This window comes from Augochlora pura, chromosome 6 (genome assembly GCF_028453695.1).
Source record: "Augochlora pura isolate Apur16 chromosome 6, APUR_v2.2.1, whole genome shotgun sequence".
Lineage (NCBI taxonomy): Eukaryota > Metazoa > Arthropoda > Insecta > Hymenoptera > Halictidae > Augochlora > Augochlora pura.
The window spans coordinates 11,084,347-11,104,454 of NC_135777.1; the positions used below are offsets into that span (position 1 = coordinate 11,084,347).

General features: G+C 42.9%; 2 protein-coding genes across 2 annotated transcripts in view; both read right to left on the minus strand.

Moving 5' to 3' along the window:
* The window catches only part of LOC144470967 (uncharacterized), a 9,162-nt gene extending 3,503 nt beyond the window's left edge, over nucleotides 1-5,659 (minus strand). Inside the window, 15 exon segments of the mRNA XM_078182584.1 lie at nucleotides 144-418; nucleotides 483-689; nucleotides 1,303-1,437; nucleotides 1,475-1,655; nucleotides 1,937-2,061; nucleotides 2,125-2,231; nucleotides 2,300-2,502; nucleotides 2,892-3,028; nucleotides 3,094-3,179; nucleotides 3,429-3,645; nucleotides 4,183-4,394; nucleotides 4,462-4,596; nucleotides 4,999-5,275; nucleotides 5,357-5,553; nucleotides 5,656-5,659. Coding sequence (XP_078038710.1) covers nucleotides 144-418; nucleotides 483-689; nucleotides 1,303-1,437; nucleotides 1,475-1,655; nucleotides 1,937-2,061; nucleotides 2,125-2,231; nucleotides 2,300-2,502; nucleotides 2,892-3,028; nucleotides 3,094-3,179; nucleotides 3,429-3,645; nucleotides 4,183-4,394; nucleotides 4,462-4,596; nucleotides 4,999-5,275; nucleotides 5,357-5,553; nucleotides 5,656-5,659 — 2,498 coding nt within the window.
* A 2,542-nt stretch (nucleotides 5,660-8,201) lies between these two features.
* On the minus strand, nucleotides 8,202-11,393 carry Hb (hunchback). The gene is made up of 4 exons (XM_078182585.1): nucleotides 11,247-11,393; nucleotides 10,499-10,869; nucleotides 9,589-10,359; nucleotides 8,202-9,393 (listed from the first exon to the last, which is right to left on the minus strand). Exons 1-4 carry the CDS (start codon nucleotides 11,391-11,393, stop codon nucleotides 8,202-8,204), a joined length of 2,481 nt encoding a protein of 826 aa, XP_078038711.1.
* Between the last annotated feature and the right edge of the window lie 8,715 nt (nucleotides 11,394-20,108).

A 20,108-nucleotide genomic window follows, 5' to 3' on the forward strand; every position in this document is an offset into this window, starting at 1 on the left:
CATACGAGATTTCGTCAACTATAAAATTCAGCCGCGAGGCTCGAAGAATCATGACCGAGTTTCCTGCGACGTCCACTTTCAATTCCGAACTCCTGGATTACGAGAATTTACTACAAATTACACGCGAAACGGAAATCACTTGCCTGTCGAGAAATTTCGGGATCGCGAGAACGTTCAAGAACTGACAGGCGAACGCTGTGATGTATTCTCTGCCGAACTCCTGCAACGATTTGATCAACAGCCTCTTGTCCTGGCAAATGCCGCTCTCCACCTGGGTCAGATTGTCCCAGGAGATGGGCTCCAGCAGCGTCATCGCTATGATCACGTTATCATTGTCCATGGCGGCGGAGAGAAACTTCCAGGATAGTACGTCCATGTTCTGCACGTCGTCGAGTAGTATGCAGATATTTTCCCCGATCTGCGCCGTGATCGAATCCTACGTAATTGAAGCGCGCGTGTCGAAACAGAAACGGGTCGTCTACCTTCTGCAACATGGTATTGAAAATGTCGATGGTCTTCGTGTGACGTTCCCAATCGGTCAACTTGCAATACTCTTTCGTGAGGGGGAAATGAACCTTCATCACAGGATTCAGGTAGCACAGATTTTTGGGAGATATCAGGGCTCCCACTCTGTTCGACACGAGCCTCTCGCGGTCTTCCATCGCGGTGCAGTTTGTCGCGCGGAACAACTGGCCAACAAAATGGATCATGATTACTCTCGGCTATAATGTCTAGAATTAATTTTCTGCTATCGCAACGCCGCTGTTTCATCGAAAAATTAGTATGTAGATCGAACCGTATTAGCTTTGACTTACTGTCTATACTTTCGACCCACTTATTGTTAGAAGAATCTCATTAAATCGAGTCTTCATCAACGCTAAAGATCTTAAAGATTTCATTTGATCTTTCTATTTTACTCGCACGTTTTAGATATAATTTCATTAAGTGCTGCGTCATTTTGAGGTCTCCTACAGTTAGTCTTAAGATTCTTCTGATGACAGGGGTTCAATCCGTTAACACTAGAACTATCGAGCCCTAAACGCGACTAATGTATTTTATTTTATGACAATGCCAATACTGGATTCACTCGAACTTCGTATTATATATATTTTAATATAAACTCCAATGTAGAAATGTATCGAAGAATTTCCCCAAGAAATGTTCTTACGATATCACAAAATGTGAACGAAAAAATCAGGCTCAAATTGGTTCGATAGTTCTAGCATTAATAAATAAATAAAAAAGAAAATAAAACATGAGGTTCTTAAGACAATCGAACTTTATTGATGATTCGGTAATTACCTGGAGAAGCAGTTGGTACAATACCGAAAACTCTTTGTCCACGAAGGACTCGCGCAACGTGAGCTTCAGTAGGGTCAATTGCCGATTTTGAGCGATCATGGCGAACGCGTCGAGCAGCCTCGACTTACCAAACCTCTCAGCACCCTAAACAACTTATGAAACTATGTCAAACACTGAAACCATTTCAATCTAAACGATATCAATGACAGCATCAAACCTCGATGAGCATCCCCGCGTAACTCTTCCCCGGCACCCCAATATCGTCTAAGATATCCTTGAAGTACTCTAACTCTTTCGCTCGGCCGAGGATCGGATAGACATAATCGATGTTCGCGCGATATTCCTTGGACATTCTTTGTTTTGGACAGAAAGTTATTTGTAGGTTAAACAAATACTAATTAAAACATATTAGATCGAGTCGTGAATGTCTTCCGAAGCAGCTAGGTAGAATCTACTGTTCTTATCTAATCACTGTGAGTCACTAGGACAAACGAGCTTTGCTTTCATTGAATAGATAAGAGTTCAAGATAAATAAGCTCGGAAAACAAAAAGAAATGAATTACAAAGAAACTAAGATAAATGTCTGATAAAGAAACGGAAGTTATTTATGAAGCGATCTAATAGTTTAGCCTACTTTTGCATTTCGACGATCTCGTAGACTTGAGTTTTGCCGTATCCTTTGAGCATCTTTGTACCCCGCGATTTGAATCTTTCCAACTTCACGTAGCTGTGCATTACTGTGTCGTAATCGCAGCATGCCTGCAACAGATGTTTTTGTCGAAACGAGTTCAAATCACGGCAAGAATGCAAAAGATGTCAAACCTTGCCGAAAGACAATGCCATCAACGACATAGCCTTGTACATCGGATCGCCGATGACCATATACTGCTTTCTGACGCAGTGCCCGATGACTCCGCAAAACGCCATCCCTTAACAAATCGCGTTTTAGAATAACGTAGACCGAATTAATCGGCGGTTTAATTGCTGGCGCGATTACCAGTTGAAATGCCAATGAAGACAGACTTGATGCCGCCCACGCGTTTCGTATCGTCCAGGATCAGCTGGGCAGATAGCACTCCACTTCTCGCGGTCTTCTCGTCGATGTCCTCCCCGTATCCTCTCATCCCGTAAACGATGTGGAAAAGAAGGTCTTTGCTGTAGATGTTTACGCTGACGTGTCCCGAGTACTTGGTAGCCACCCTTGGATAACCAACATGTTTGGAGTCTTAACAGTCTCGTAAGAAGTTGGTGTTAGGATCGTTCGCGTAATTAGTACAGAAGAATTATTAGAGACCCTCGCATTTCGTAGAATGTTCCACATGGCGTAACTAATAATCCGAATGTCATCTAGCTCGTCTATTTCAATGCTTATTTCCCCACTTGTAATTACAGCCAATGTTAAATAGTATAAAACGAATTTATACTATATATTAATTATTATGTATTATATTAATATTAACTTCTAAGTCTATATAGGCAAAAAGGGGCGTCGTTCGTACGTATAAATTAAATTAATTTATATTACATTAAATCTAGGTCTCCTCTTATTCGAGTTACGTAGAACATCCTCCGCGTTTCGGAATAATTACTTTAATAATATCGAGAAGATCTCGTCGGTCAGCGAAATCAGTTCATACACGGTACACCTGTTCGGTATCACGTTCACAACCATCACGGTGACTCGTCTCACTTCCGTAAGATGATCCAAGGAAGCTTCGCGTTTGATCTGCGAACAGGTGGATCAAAATCTGCCACGGAATCCGCTTAATCGTGGGTAGCGACGTCGCATACCTGCTCCAACACCGGCTTAGGTATGTACGTTTCCAACTGCACACCTAGACGTTGCTTCAGCGCCTCGATTACCGAGATCCTGGCCGCTAGAATTATAAAATAATGAAGACTTTTAGCACAAGGTTAGAATTAGAGTTAATTGAATAAATAGGGTACCTACCACGGTTGAAAAAGAATGGATTTCTTAAATAACAAGCGGACTATAAATATTTGTATCGTTTCACGTAATGCAACATTTGACAAGTAAACTTTCGTTTGGAATAGTATAGATATTACGTAAATAAATATCAATTTATTATCTGAAAAATCTTTTTGTCCTCAGCACCGATACTAACCTGGAATACGACTCGATATGATGGTCGTCAGACGAGATCTGTTAGAGTAGCTGGAAGCTGCTCCGAGTTCGTCTAAATCACTGTCTTCCATGTCCATCTCTTCCGAAAGAAACGACGACTCCTGTTTGCCTGAACGATTCGTGGCACTCGATTTCGTTTGAGATTGTTTTGCTTTCATCATAGACATGGCCCTCGGTTCTCCGAGTACTCTGATGATCTGCAAACGTTCTCATCGTCGGGGAATTTCGCAGTGTACGCAGCTGTTACGAAATTGTGAGGAAACCCTTACCCTGTCATCGTTATCTTAGCTCTAAACGTTTAACAGTTTCTTTTTTTTTTAAGTGTAAAGAAATTTTATGCTGTTAAAGTTATTTTTAAACATTATATTACAGTATAACGTTATGTTAAAGTTATGTCATATTATAATGTTATAAAATATAACATTTCACGTTATACTTTAAGTAGCGAGTCGAAGTCGTCAAGTGAGTCTAAGTGGTTAATATTTTTTTAATGAATTAATTCTTTCTATTGAAAGAGCATTTAGTATTTGCAAAACTGACAGCAGGATTTTCATCAATTTCGTTTAAATATGTAAGGAAATTTAAAAAGGAACATATTTTTTTTAAAAAAGCGTACGCACATAGTAGGTTAATGGGAACAGATTTGTCGGATCGCTAAACTCATTTTCCCTCTTACTTTCAAAACCAATTTTATTCTATTACTTTATATAATCTAATTTATATATATATATTACCTTGACATTGCTTGAATCTTTGATCACATACTCGTATTGACTTGGCGCGCAATGCTCCCACGCGCTCGAGCATAGAACTAAATCTCCAGGAAGGCATATCCTTCTCGCGAACTTCAACTCTACCACCGGTAAGCCACCAATCACGTAATCTCTCGCCGTATCGTCGCCGATTACGGAGAATATCACTTCGCCTGCCGAGACTATCACGTCGACTACCCCGAAAGAAACGTAAAAAAAAATAATGATCGGAGCTAGCAAAAACGAATCACGAGAACGTACTTTTCGAACCGAAAGTTTTTTCTTTGACCGCCTCGACCACTGCCTGAATCCTTTGCGCGTGCAAGATGACGTTGTACACGGTACTCGCGAAGAAGCTGTTCCTCTTGACCCTCCACAAAACCACTATACCGTCTACTGCATGCAAGAAAAATACGCTAATTTTTCAACACAAGACTTTGATCAATAAACTGCGGATTACTGAGCAAAATAAAATTTGTATTAAAAAATGATAAGCAGTAAAAGTCCAATAAAAATGTACATCTTCGTTTAACTCTCGGATGGATGGCCATCCACAGTCTAATTTGGTGGCAGTCGTGTAAATTACTAATTGTTAATATTGAAAGTGAAAGTACTTTCGTCTCAACAAGGAACTTATAATAATGTACAAACAAAAAATTTGTGTATGTATAGAATGTTGGTCCTTTAGAGGATGATAATTTCAATGAATTAATATATATATATGTAATTCTTCTAATGTCCTTATTATATTGAAATAACAACATAAAATCCGCTGTCTATTAATAAAAATCTACTCACGAGAGAACTTGTAGACATCCCCGCCGCTGTGATACACTTCCTCGACGATGAGGCTGATGAAGACGTTCAGCATCTCTACCAAAGCGTAGCTTCCGCCGTTCTCGGCGTTCTTATACTTCCGGTAGAGACTGAAGAGCCGAGAAACGTCGATCATTGCTATTACTACGTTGAACTTACGGAAGTTCTTGCGAGAGATGTCGGCCTCGTAGATCAACTCGTCAGGGACGAAGGTCGCCAAAGTTCGAACACACTTATCCATTCGATGAGTAAGCAGCACCTGATGCAAACATCTTTGACATCAGCGGAGAGTTTTATTAGAATCGAAGAGAAACGGAACAGCGTCGACAACGAAATTAACCTCTCTCAAACCAACGGTGGGTTTTTTGAAAATGGGACCGATCAGGTCAGGTGTCCACGCTGTTTCCTTCTCTTCCGACTCGATCGTAACCGAAGTCTCTTGAAAAGTATCCATTTTCGTACACACGTGGCCGATCTTTTGTCGGAGCTGCGTGTTCACTATGGTCCATGACAAAAGCAATCGCGATATCTTGCGATCTACAAACGAGTGTTAATCAATCGAATTAGGTATTAAACGGAAGGTTAAGAAGCGAATTAAATTACACAATTTAAGTATAAAATAATTTATGCAATGCAAACCCATCTTTATCATAAGATCTTCAGGCAATAAACTATTCTAAATAATAATCATGCTTTTAACAATATCCCTAAATATATATATATATATATATTAAATCAATATGAAAATGTAAAAAAGTAGAAATATTTGAAAATTTAAAAAACATAAAAATATAAAAAATGTAGAAAATGTGAAGAATACATCAACCCTTGGCACTCGCGGTCTTTGGATCGGAGATAGTGGATATAAATTTTTCATGGCTCCACTTTGGAATTCTCGAGTGCAAAGGGTTAATATAGTCAAATAAATAGATAGAATTATAGAGATTTAATTATATTATTATTATTACCATATATTAATCAAAACAATTAAATACTAATATTAAATTTTTGTGTTGTGTTTTTAGAGCTGACGTGCAAAATCCTTAATTATTTAAATTTTATAATGAATGACACTACATCGACTGGCTTCTGCACCGTCTAATTGGTTTCTGTAGAGGCAGCTTTTTAAAAATCACGAAAAATATTTGAAGGAGAATTCTTTGCAGGTGCGCCGCGCGGAGTATTTACAGAAAAGATAATATTGTATGACAAATATTTTATGTATTTTGAAATTACATACATCTTTATACAACTCTATACAAAAAGGAACGTTTAAATACTACGCTACCTAAATTAGACGATGCTACAAATAGGAACCATGCTTATTGCGACGCAGAATCGTCGAAAAACTAACCTAATGCAATTCCTCTTTATGTTTGAAAAAAAAGGGAAATACGGAAAAGAAAAAGTCGTGCACGCGCGCGCTTTTGCCAATGGAAACTGAAAAATAACGTTCCGAGAAACATTTCAGACTTTTATCTTCTCAGTCTTAAGTACACTTCTTTCGATGTATTCGTGCATGGAAAAAAAAAACGAACACGTATCCATTGTCGGCCGCGAACAAAAAGAAATTGAACGAATAAAAATATGTGGTTCTCAGAATCGACCACAGTTTTTATCAGTTTTTATGCGAGGCGTAAGTCAATCATATATAAAAATTACACAGAGATTGTGCTAGATTTCAGGCAGTACAAAAATATAAACGATCGCTCATTTTTTAATACAATGGATGACGAACTGTCTGAAATCTAACGCAATCTGTATAATTTTTATACAATTGACTCGCACCCCGCCTAAACACTATCTTCTATCCCTTTCTCAATCTCGCAACTTCTCGACAAATCCTTGGAAGTATCTATCTATAAAAACCATGCGTCACTATCGCCATGTTTTGAGGAATAGATAACCTCGCTTATGCACAAGCATCGTAATAAGACATCCGCGGTGAACGCTGAACGGGTCGTCGATTAAGAAGAATCAAAGTTACAGGATTGTTTAAAACGAAAAGAGAGATCCGCTGATCACCGGGCACAGAGACTTTCAACGCCAACCACTTCTCGTCAGTTGGGGTAACAACGAATGACAAACGAAAAACTCAAAATGAAAAGTAAATGAAAAAAACTTGATAAAAGGACCGGAGATATATCCGTCCAGTAAAAACGAAAGCAATCGCAGTGAGGGAACTTAAAATCTCATTCCCAACGGGAGAAACAAGGTAACCGAGAGAGAGAACGGTCACGCTCGTCAATTGGTGAGAAAACGTTAAGAATTCGTTGAAGCTTCGCGTTGAAAATCGGAAGTTCGGATCAACTCTTCTTTCACCGCACGCGTTCCCGCTCGTATACAACAAGAACAACATTTCAAAGCACCTGCGCATACAACAGCCAATTACCCCTGTCGCCCATCCACTAGTTTCCTAAATTTTTGATTGCATATTGAGATCACTGACAAGCAGCGTCCTTTCACCGGTGCTTTGACTAGAATCGAGACGCACGTTTCATTCTTTCATGCTGTCTGTATTGGCCGTATTCTTTGTCGATTAAACTCTATGTACATTTCTCGTGTTCCTCGGTAGGAAAATAATTGTTTATCGTTAACGTCCCGGACAAACGGGGCGAACAATGCGACGGGAATGCATTCTAGAACGAAAGTCTCGGCTTTAGTAAAAAAAATAAGAAATCTGTACAACGATCTCGAGCAAGATAACCGTGTTCCCCTGTTTTTCTGCTGTCCATATAGATGCGATCCTATAATAAACAATGGAAAAATGCAGAGTTTCACGAGATATTTTACCCGATTCTCCTGTCTGTGAAAACTTCCCCCGAGGCTCTCGTTCTAAAAAGCATCCGCCCTATATAATCAACACTCCGAATATCAAAATATAATGTAAATGTTATAATATATGTATATGTATATATATATGTATATATACAATGTATATATATATATACATATATATGTATAGTACTAATTTGTACTATCATGTACTATAAATTGTACACTGGTATTTCGGATACTGGCTCATCTCTTGAACATATAGTTCCACTGAGGAAGGAATGTTTTCGATGAAACGTGTGCCTCATCCTGATCCAACAAAGAGAAATCTGACTCTTTCCTAGGATACTCCAAAATATCCTTAATTCTCCAGGAGGACCTAGAACGACCACGTTCCATTCTGGTTCGAGCTAAGCGTGCTTGTTTTTGGCGATATGCAAAAAGAAGGACACCTTATCACCGCACTGAACGCCGCACATATTACACGTGTAGGGGTTATGGTAACCATGATAGCCCATATGAACAGTGTACATTACCACATTGCCGAACACGATGTCGCAGTAACGACAAGTTAAATCGTTATTCGGGTCCAGTTCACTACAGCCGTTGCCTTGCGCGTCCTGGATTTCTGGACTGCTACATGCCGATGACACCGATGCAGTTGCCTCCTGCTGCATCTGTTGTACCTGCTGTATCTGATGTACCTGTTGCATCTGCTGCAGCTGCTTTATTTGTTGTAACTGCTGTATCTGTTGCTGTTGCTGTATATGCTGCTGTTGCTGCTGTAGCTGCTGTTGCTGCTGTAGCTGCTGTTGCTGCTGTATCTGTTGCTGCTGCTGTATCTGTTGCTGCTGCTGTATCTGTTGCGGATGTTGCATCTGTTGTGACTCCTGTACCTGTTGCGGTTGTTGCACTCGCGACAGTTGCGTCCGCGCTCGTTGCACCCGCAACTGTTGCGGTCGCGTCTTTTGCACCCGCTGCTTTTGCATCCGCGGCAGCTGTATCCGCGGCTTTTGTATCCGCGGCTGTTGCGCCCGCGGAGGCTGCTCATCGTCGGTTTCATCTACGACCATCCTGCGATCGAGCTTCACCGCCTTGCCCTTGCGTTTCCTAGTCCCCGTTACTTTCCCGGTCTTTGCATCGATGTCGTTGCTCTGCAACTTGTTACCTGATTTACTAAGGTCCAACGGAACTGCCGCCTCGTCTGGACACTGTTCAGTGATCATTGAAGACGACGTGTTGCTCGGCAATTCGTTCGTGGAACAGTTCGGTATCGAGTTAGTGCTGGAACACAGGTCCTGGGGTAACTCTTGCATGTCCCTTTCATTCATCGACTTGGCATAGTCCATTACCGCCACGGCCCTGATCCGTTCGAGCTGCTCCTTCACGGTGACGTTTCCGTATGCGGGGTACTGGGCCACAGGAAAGCTGGTAAATACATTATTGTACGGGAACATCGGCTGACCGTGAACAACTCCATTTAGACCGTTGACGGAATTCGCGGCGTTCGCGTCGGCGATGGGATTCGCGGCGTTCGTGCCGTTGATGGGATTCGCGGCGTTCATACCGTTGAGGGGATTAACGGCGTTCATACCGTTGATGGGATTAGCGGCGTTCATGACGTTGATGGGATTCGTGGCGTTCATGATGTTGATAGGATTCGCGGTGTTGATGCCGTTAGCGGGACTCGTGGCGTTCATTCCGTCGACGGGGTCCACCCCGTTCACGCCACTGTACCCGTTGTATCCACTGAATCCGTTAAAGTTGAACCCGTTGATGCCGTTGACGCCGTTGAATCCGTTGACAGGGTTGATCCCATTCATGGTATTGACCGGGTTGACGGTAAAATGGCTCATCGGTGATATCTGAGACGGTGCCACGTACTGCTGAGGCGGTACAATCATTTGGAAGCCCTCGTGATTTTTTATCTTGCGTTTCTGGCCATTGTCGCCGTGCTTCATCGACTTTTGCTTCGGTCCCCTCCGTGTCCCGTAGACGTCGATGATGGGCAAGGGGTTCGGCGAACCATCCGCGTTTAACACCATCGCCGGATTGTGCTCGTACTTCCGTAGATGGAGCTTCAGCGAGTGACAGTATTTGGTGACGTACGAGCAGTCCGCGCAGCTGTACTGGTAGATGTCCGAGTGGGACTTGAGGTGACTGTTCAGCATCGACTTGTTCACGCACTGGTAAGTACACTTGCTACACTTGTACGGCTTTGAGCCGAAATGGTTCCTCAGGTGGTACTCGAGATGGTGTTTGTACTCGGTTACGAACGGACACTTTGGGCAGGTGAGCAGCTTCTCGGCCTTGATGTGACCGCGACTGTGCTCCCAGAAATCCGTCTTCGTGACCGCCGCGAAGCTGCACTGCTTGCATTTGAAGAACTTCACCTTGCCCTGGGCGTTCACGCGCGGTACGCGTAGCCCAGGTTCGTCGTAATCGTCGTATTCTTGTTCGCCTGGTAACGGAGACGGAGCATCCAACCGAGAAAACACGTGCCTCACCAACTCGGGAGCATCGCGTTTGGATGTGCAGTGAATGAACAAGTGATCTCTCAACTCCGACCTGAATAAAGAAACACGCGGCGCTATCATGAAAAGTTATAGGAGTGAGAGAGAGCGAAAGAAAGAGAAGGGAACAGAGAGAGAGAGAGAGAGAGAGAGAGAGATCGGTTTAGCATTTCGAAAATCACGACAACAATTACCTGGTAGCTGCAATTGTTGCGCAGATTGGACATTGTAAAATCCGCTTCGATGGCGAGGCAGGTTCATTGGACGGATTCATCGAGCACGAAGCGTCGTTCATCGGCTCATCGGCATTCTGATGCTCGGCCATCGACTGATGATGCGTCGGGAACTCCGACGGAGATCCGCAGTTGTTGAACATTCCTTGTGTAGTGTATTTGAACGGTTCGCACTGCATCGTGTGCGAATCCTGCGAGTTCGCACTGCTCGGCGACAGGCTGCTGTTAGTCGTCGAAGATGATCGTCTGCTCCCCGGTGAGGCCGAGTTGCTCGCGTAATGACCCGGCGACACGCCTGAGTCGTCGTTCTTGTCCTCCATCGGCTCCTCCTTCTGCAAGAGAACGTATCGAAAATTAGTTGAACGAGTTCGACCCGGAGGACGAAGTATGAACTGGAAAAGACGCTCGCTGTGCCGACCCGCGAGAGACCGTCGGAGGCTGCGACGACGGGTCCATTGAACCGAAGGAAGCGCGACATTTTGTCGATGGCGGAAGGGGATGGACGAGACGACACGATGGCGAACCCCGCACTACGGGGATCGAAAGAAAAAAAAAAGAGTAGACAATGCGGGGCGCGGGGGTTGCTCGAGGGTGGCGCGAGGGTGAGATGCAAAAGGGAGCGAGAGGGTGAATATATGTCGGGGGGGACGCGAGAGAGGGGCAGAACGTGCGGGGATTCGATCGGAGCGGGGTTGAAACGATTACTCACCACGGTTCTATCGGCGATACCCCAAGCGGACGTGTTTGGAGAATGGAGGAACTGCTGTTCCTCCTGGACGATGATCTCTTGCTGTTGCGGCCGTTGCTGATTCGGCGAGACGGCCGGAGGTTCCTCCGAGTTCCAGTTTCCTCGCATTTTGAAATTCTGTTGGTGGAAAATCAGAAATGTTAAGACGGCTGTTGCAATTTCGACCGCCTCGTTCGAGCAAATAAAAGATGAAAAGATAGAACAGAACTTCTAGCGCGTAAGATAAAGATTCGGTCCGAGAGTTCCAGTTCGGTTCAGTTGGACGAGCTCTCGAAGACGGATGGAAAAACCCAGGTTGGTGGTAACAAAAATTTGAATAGCGCAAGAAGACAGGTGAAAAGTTGCGGTACAATGAAAGCGGGAAGGGTTGGGCATTCGCAGACGATTGTGCGAGTTTCCGCTAAGAAGGGTACGGACTGCGACAAATAACCATTATCCCCGTCTCTCTCTCGCTCACCAGATCTCCTGACTCGTAGGTACGCGCCACATTCTAAAGCGAATTCTCGGTAAAATCATTTGACAATATTTGCCTGTTACCCTTGGCGTCATTTCGCCTTGAACGCCCTACAACTTACGATCTTCAAGAACAAATCGTTCGGGCACGTAAGAATGTCCGAGTCAATTTATTCGAGCGGGGCAACAAATAGTAGGAATTGTTTCGGTTGACGATCGACGCTGTGAAATCAATCGAGGAACACGAGGTTACGGTATTGTACGAATCGAGCTGGCAGTTTTTATTCCAATATTCGTTACGATTCTATTCCCTGTTACTTCGTTATAATTAAATTCATTGACAACTGTCCCCGATATTCTAACTAAGTTTAAATTTGCAATATTTCCCTAACCTTGGCTTTTTCTACTTAAGAAAAGGAAACCCACCTTATCTTTTACGGTCAATATAATTGTATCGATGGATTTATTAAAAAGGTAGATATTTTTGCAGCAACAACAGTAATTCTTTCCGCGATTCTCAAATCTTCCGACATGAGATACACCGTGCACACCTAATTAAATGAATATTTTCTGTAACCTAACGATAATTAGCTTGTCTAATGAATAATATTAATAATATTAGTACTTTTAATAATAGTAATAATAGTCACAATAATATCCCTGGAATTGAACTGTCGGCCTATGTTCGAATGTTCGTTAAGATTCCTGTCTTTCGTTTCCCCGATACAAATCGATATTCGTTCAATCAATTACTACGTCCCCTTCGCTCGATTAAACAACTCGTCCTCGATCGTTTTAATCGCAAAATTGATCGATAAATTAATAATTTTTGAAACGAGAAACTAAATTAAATGAAAAGCGAGAGATATAATATTCTGTTCAAAAAATTCGCAGACCGAAATAAATATTCGCGGACCGAAAATAAGTATCCTTCGCTCGAGCGACCGTCGAGCGAGAACATTGTTGGCAAAATAGGAACGGTATCGGAAGGATCGCGGCGCGATCAGAGAGCCCGATGATCCAATAACAAGCACGCGAAATTTATGGTGGCCACTTTCGCAGGACGTTTCGGGATTGTTTCCTCTCGGTTGCTCGGCTCGGGGACAAAACCGTTCCAAGGTTGAGAGACCTGGTTAAGGGCTCCGCTAAATTATTCAAGTGGAGCACACGGCTTTAAAACCCGTCGAAAGGAGACCGGGTTGCTTAGGAGATTTCGCCTTTGACTTCTGACGAAATCTCATTGTCCCGTTTACCCCGTAAACGGCGGTCGTAAATAAAATCGAAGCAGCCGCGTCGTTTTCGGCTGTCCCACGAGAAGCGGAGCGAGCCGAGGAATCGGCCGGAAACAAACAACCCTTGTAGAAATGAAAGTTTCCCGGTGGATCCCGAGTTGTAATTATCCGGCTACCGCGAGCCAATCTGCTTACCATAGTTTTCGAAAGAGAAAGTCGGACAGTGAGAGACAAAGAGAAAGAGAGAAACGAAGCGAGAAGCTTTTTCCCTTTTTCTTCTTCTTTTCAGAGAGGCTCCTTCCCGCGAATGCCCAAGACGTCCGGCTGCACGATCCCGGCCACGCGGAATCGATCGGCGGCGAGCTTCTTGACACGCGTCCGCGAAATTCTTTCGGCACAGTTGCCCGCACGTTCGAGAGTGATCGCATTCTGTAGTAGGGACGTTTACGAGTCGATTAAAGCGTGCCTCCTTCTCCCGTCTTTGGTCGGCCAAGGAGAAAAAAGACTTTGGCAAAGGTCGAAGCGATCCCAGTCTTTCGAAATTCCGAGCACAATCACAACAGTAAATAGACGAGACAGGGGGGAGACAATACCGAGAATTTAGATTCTACGTATAAGCGGGAAAAACTCGAGAACAATGTCGATGAAAATGGAAAATCGCGGTACGCCCTCGGGATCTCGATCGGTCGAAAGATATTCGGGAACGCTCGGCTGGATTCGAAAATCGAGGTGTCACGGAACCCGGTCCAGGGAATCGTGAATACGAAAGAATAGGAAGTAGGGAGCGACAATCCGGGAAGCGGGATCCGGGTGTCGAAACCGGGATCTACTCGGCGAACGCGGACGTCACCGGCACCGGCACCGGCACCGGCCCAAGAGTTCACCGGCAACCCACGGCGCGTTTGTTTTCCCGATATTCTCCCAACGCGGTCGACATATTGAATTTTCTCGATGTTTGTTTCCCCGGTGCTCGCTACGTTAATGTCGCAGGGCTCCGACTCTTTGCGAAACCCGCGAAACTAAACAACAGCCGATTTGGAGCGCGTGTCGCCGCGAAGGTCCTCGGAAGATTCCGGGAAAGCCGGCACCGCGCCGCAAGGAACCGAAAGTCGACGACCTAAACTCGCACACGTTGCTTCGTCGGACTGACAAACGAACGGCGCAAAAAACTCGCGATAAAATAAAAACGATCGATCGAGCCGCGCGAAACAATCGCTAAACACCGTCGATGATCCGCTTGCGAACCATCCGAGCCTCTGTGGAAATCCGCGTCGACATTTATCGCAAATACTGTCGCAGAGATCGCAGAGATCGAAAATATATTTGGCGCGCGGGTATCGATTTCGCAAATTGATTACGTACTTGGAACTCGGGAACTTCCGACTGCGTGATCCAAGGCTCCTGCTAGATTCTTCTTGTATTTCTGCACTGTTGCACTGATCACGAACGTCTGATCACTGCGGCAAAGTAAACTTCTCTACTGTCTAAAGAGACGATTACTCATTCACTCCGTTGGATGATAGCTGATAGCTGATATACGATATTTGCAAAACTGCGATTCGAATACTTGTTAACCGATTGCATCGATCTCTCCACCCCGACTGGCATCCCGTGTCGGTGCTCGAGGTCGACTGATCTTTCCTAAGTCCCAAAGTGCACAGCTTACTTTGTGCGATGGGGGCAGCTACCCTCTCCAGCCGGCCTCGACCGCCAATCGGAGCCCAACAATCGTTCCGGATTTTTCAGTACCCCGCCTACCCTTCCCGAAGTCGGCGACCTGCTGTAGGCAAATTTTCTTCTTACCTGAATTTTTGCGACACCCTTTTCGTGTCAACCCTTGCTTTCCACCACTCCTTTTTAATCCCCACCAATTTTCCGCAGCGTGTCACTTTGTTTCCAATTGTTTCTTCACGGCATCTCTCGCTCTCCTCTGCTCTCCCTTCCTCCTTCAGGAATTCTTTCGTTCGCAGTAACCTTCGATGTCTGACGATACCTGTTCGTCGACGAACTAATCAACGAAGATTCTTGAAGTTCGAGCGTAACACGATTACCGGAATCGTTCACTGCCGGACCATTCGTGTGGGTTTTAATCATAGTGGCGTAATACGTGCAGGAATATTACAAGGAAAACAACAAGAAAAACAAGTTGTACGGTTAATATAAATTAACAATAAATTTGCTCGGTAAACAATACGCACGTTAGTAAACATTAACGCTCCTCGTTTCTCGCAACGAGGGAAACGTGACTTATGCCACTATGATTCTAACACGCTCGATTATTGCTCCTTTGTTTCTCAACAATTGTGTACGACAAACAGAAAATTTCTGTTTACGTTGACGGATTCCGTAAACATTTATTTATTTGTTTGGCCATTAGACCGACAAGAACTCCCATTAGTATATAATACAGGAAAACGTCTGCTCGGTTGAGATAGAGAACAAGATTCGCAGAAGAAGGGAAAAATGTAATGGAACTAGAAATCAAACATCGATAATCATAAGGAAATATTTACTTCAATTTGTTAGAGACGAATTAAAGATATTCGACTCGAATTGTTGCATTAGATTTTCACGATCGTTTCGTTACAGGTAGATCGATTGGAGCGCATTAACATTTTATTTATCAGAATCCTATTAGTAAGCTTTTCGATGACCGAACTGCTCCTAGAAGGGAAGCTCGATAATTTTGTTTTAAATAATTATTTTCAAAAACACTTGTTACGGATTTAATTACGAATTCGATCAGCATATAGTTCCTGAATAATTGTTTAAAAAGATGTCAACTGGACATCTATGATTTTCAAAGAACTTTTACAAAACTGCAGATAATTTTCAGTCAAATAAAAATGTTAGAGAAGAAAATCGATTTCGATTGAACTCCTGTTGGTAGCGAAGAAGATGGAGAATTTTTACTTTGGACTGAGATTCGCGATCTAACAACAACTCGCGAAAAATTATCGCAACATTTTGGCAAGATCGGTCGACTGTATCGAATGCTCGAAAGATTTATGCTAATTTTCGTATATTTTCATAGGTTGAAGAGAAGCATACCCCGTGGCATAGGCTTCGGGCTACTTAGTGACAATCCGCTCCTATCGGAGTCAAAGGATTGAGTGGTTAACACGAAAGCCACGAGACCCGGTGCATTCGTGTCGGTTTCGTTTAAAAATACGAACGATCCTCTAATTGGCGTCGGCGATTTCTCTCCGGAAAAAGAAAAGGGCGAGCGCGTCTTCTTTTTCCGTCGTAGACGATCTGCTTTCTCTCCGATCGGACGGGTCGCACCCTTTTGCCGTCTTCGGAAAACATCCGACAACCGGAGCCATTAGTCGAGATCCAAAATTACAGAAAACCGAGGGTGGAACGCTCCAAGGACTCCCCTCCCCCTAGAACCGCTCTATTTCCCTAGCGCATTTTCTGGAGGAAAAGCAGGAAAAAAACATAGAGAAAGCTGTGTTATGTACGCGTGCAAGAACGCGTGCAGATGCCCGTGACCTTAAAGAGTTGCCGCGCAAAGGAGACAGGTAGTTGAAGGTTCCTGTAAATTGCCCCTCAATCCTTTCGTTGCTGAGGGCGGGGAATGTCGAAGCCATAAACGCTTCATCTAAAAACCCCCTGCATCCCTTTCTTTCTAATCTGCTTTTCCAACGAACCGTACAAGATGGTATAGAACGAAGTCGAGTTCTACGGTTTTCTCGTTTCCTCGTTTATGACGCTTTTACAGTTAAACCGACGCTGGCCCTTGCGAAAAGTGCGGAGGTGAAAGAGGTGACGAGGATACATGAATTTCTAACTGTTTCCCCCAGTTTTTCCCTCGGTCCGAGTACACTAGTCGGCCAACCCTTTCTTCGACCTTGTTTTTCCACTCCGCAAAAACGAGGCAGGCGAAACGTCGAGTCGGCTCGGTTTTTCCGATCCGTGCTGCTCTTGAACAGTCGAAAAATTTCAAATTTAGAGCTCTTTCTCTTTCACTCGCTAAAAGCACAAACTATAATCAAGCGTCCAAATTTTACCAGGCATTAAACAATTTCTGGAAGATCTTCGCAGACCAGAAAGAAATGAAAGTTGAAAAAAATGATTACACTTTTCGGCAAAAATTGCACACTTTACGTCATCGTTCAAAAACATATTAGAGAGAAAAAAAACAGGATACTGAAGTGCTAAAAGAAATTCAAATATCATTTACAAAACTGAATGCCCCATTCGAACCCTCTATCGATGTTGGTTGCGTACAGCTTCGATCTTGTTGAGCCGAGAGTAGAGCGGGCAGCGAAGAAAATGGCGGCAAAGCGCCGTGTATGCATTGTCGACGAATATTTTCTCCCTCTCTCTCTCTCTCTCTCTCTCTCTCTTCAGAAATGTCTAGAAAATCAAAATTGATCTCATCAAAATCGATTAATCTTGTTATCAACTATTAACAATCAAAAATTGTAGAAATCGCGGTTTTGTCCCAATGTATGACACTTTTGATCAATAATTGTGAGAAATCTGCAGTTATCAAAATATTTCAACGCTTACAACTTGACTTTGCGTTAACCGATTTCCATGAAATTTTCACCAAACACGTTGCTTAGCGAGATCTTTAAAACGCATTTTTTAAATTTTCGTTATAAGTTCGTATAAGAAAGTTAAAAAACAGAAGTTTATGAATTCATTTTCTCATTCCAAGTAATAATAAAATTCTAACACGGTAGTTCAGCCATAGCCTAGTATACTAGTCTCTCTCTCTCTCTCTCTCTGTTATCTAACAAAAATTCAAATCTTTTGGTAGAGCTTTAAGAAAATTATTGTGTTTTAAAAAGTACCAAGATTAATAGAAGTCGCTGTACATAACACTCGCGTCTCCTAATTACCACCGAGTTCATTGCTTCAATGGGTTCATAGCATCTCAGGAACGTACCGTAACAACTATTCGTGGCGCATTACTATTGTTGCGTATTTTTGTCAGCGCTATCCCCTGCAAGATGAATTCGACGATAAATATGGAAAATATATCTTGAAAAGTGATATTTTTCAAATTCTTAATAAAATGCTGATTGAATCAAAAACTGCTTTCAAGATTTATTTTTTATATTTATCATCAGTCCGAAATTATTGCGCGACGTAGCGGTATAGGCCCACCGGGGATACCACGCTAAAACGTTAATCTAATAGAAACTTAATTAAGACCAAAATCCCGATATCGCTTCGCTAGATTAGCAACTTGCGAGTAAAGCGTCGGAGAGGCCTTCCGAATGCAAAACCGCGAAATTCCTTATCAGGATCACTGATTTGGGAAATCCAAAGAGGTGTTGCGCGATGACATCTTGAGTTCGGTAAAAGTATTGTCCATCGCTGTTTGCTACTTTTCCCCACCTCTCAGGCAATTTTCGAATTCCATCTGAAAAAAATATCTCGTCTTTTGAGGCGATCCAAGTTACAAGCCAATTTTCGACTTCTGCGAAAGAAGTGAATCTGTGACCTGCCAAATCGTGCAGCATCTGTCGGAACATCCAGTAATCAGAAGGAGCAATGTCCGGCGAGTACGGCGGTTGCGGTAAAATATCCCACTTGAGCGTTTCCAAATAATTGTTCACAACTTTTGCGACACGAGGCCGACCGTTATCATGGAGAAGAATGACTTTGTCATGTCTTGTGAATCATTCCCATGGATTTCAATCGTACGGAAACTGCTTGTTGGGTAATTCCCAACGATGCTGCAAGCTCCTCTTAAGTTTCACTCGGATCTTCATCGAGTAATGCCTCTAATTGTTTGTCTTCAAATTTGTTTGGCTGCCCAGAGCGAGGCTCGTCTTTAACGCTAAAATCACCATTCTTAAAGCGTCGAAACCATTCCCTACATGATTTATCAGTTGGAGCATTGTCACCATAGACTTGAACAAGCATTCGATGTGCTTCAGCTGCACTATTCTTCCAATTAAAGCAGAAAACTAAAATCTCCCGCAAATGCTGCTTAGTTAACACGAAACTTGACATATTCAACAGAGTAAAAAACAGGTGTATTAAATGAAACTCGAAGCAATATAAACTGAATGTTATTGGCAGATATCTAATCTCTCAGAAACAATTGAAATCAGTTGTTAATATGAAACAGTCATAACAGTTAGAGCTATCTTTTGAAAACGGACCGAACTAATTTGTGCTCCTAATAAATTGTTAGTTTATGTTTGTGTTGTGCATCGGTCGACGACTAACATCCAGCAGCTGCTGCTGAGCACGTCGGTTGCGTTTGTATGAAGTTACTGGAATTATGATATTATAAACAAAATATGCAACATTCGGTATAGGAAATCTGCTATGATGTGATGTTGTATCCGTAACTCTAAAATATTGAACGCTTCTTTTTTTAAGGAAACGTAAATGCAGGAAACAGAACTTTATACAAAACTGTCATCCGCGTTACTGCAACTATTGACTTTAGACTAGACATATTTTGTACTGGAGCGAGTCCAAAGATAATAAGAAAGCATATAGAAACTCTCTTTCTATAACGAATACAGTAAAAATAAAATGCTAAGAATTTAGTTGGAAGTTTGGGCATATTGTACCATTGTACGATTTTGACTTTCATAAACGGAATTAGCTTCCTCTCCCTAAAGCCTTTGCAAATGGCCTAGGAATTATACACGGAACCCAACGTATAACAATGAACGTTATGACGTTTTTGCTGTTTACCAAAGTCACTGGATCTCAGGCTTTGGCACCCCCTGTACACCCCTTTACGAAAGGACCCGGAACCTCATTGTTTTTGGGTTTGCTCGATGCACCGTTTTCTCGATGACCCCATAAATATTACAAGCAAAGAATGCACGGAAACAGTAACCAGATGAACCAAATTGGGTGCTCTTTCGCGGGACAATAAATATTGTGATTAAACTTAACCATGTTCTACAGCCTGCATACAATTTCGTTTCCCAACCGGTCTTAACCCTCGACGCTTGACCAATTACCGTACCTAAGCAGGTCACGAATACGTTCTACATTCAAAAGGTACACTCGTAAAATCGTCGCCATTATTTTTCATAATCCTTTTCAACGATATTGGTCGCATCGCGGCACTGAGAATTACTCTCAAGTAACAGTTTTTCCCGTTTTCTAATCTCCGTGCTGACTCGAAAATTGACATTTTTGGGGTAAA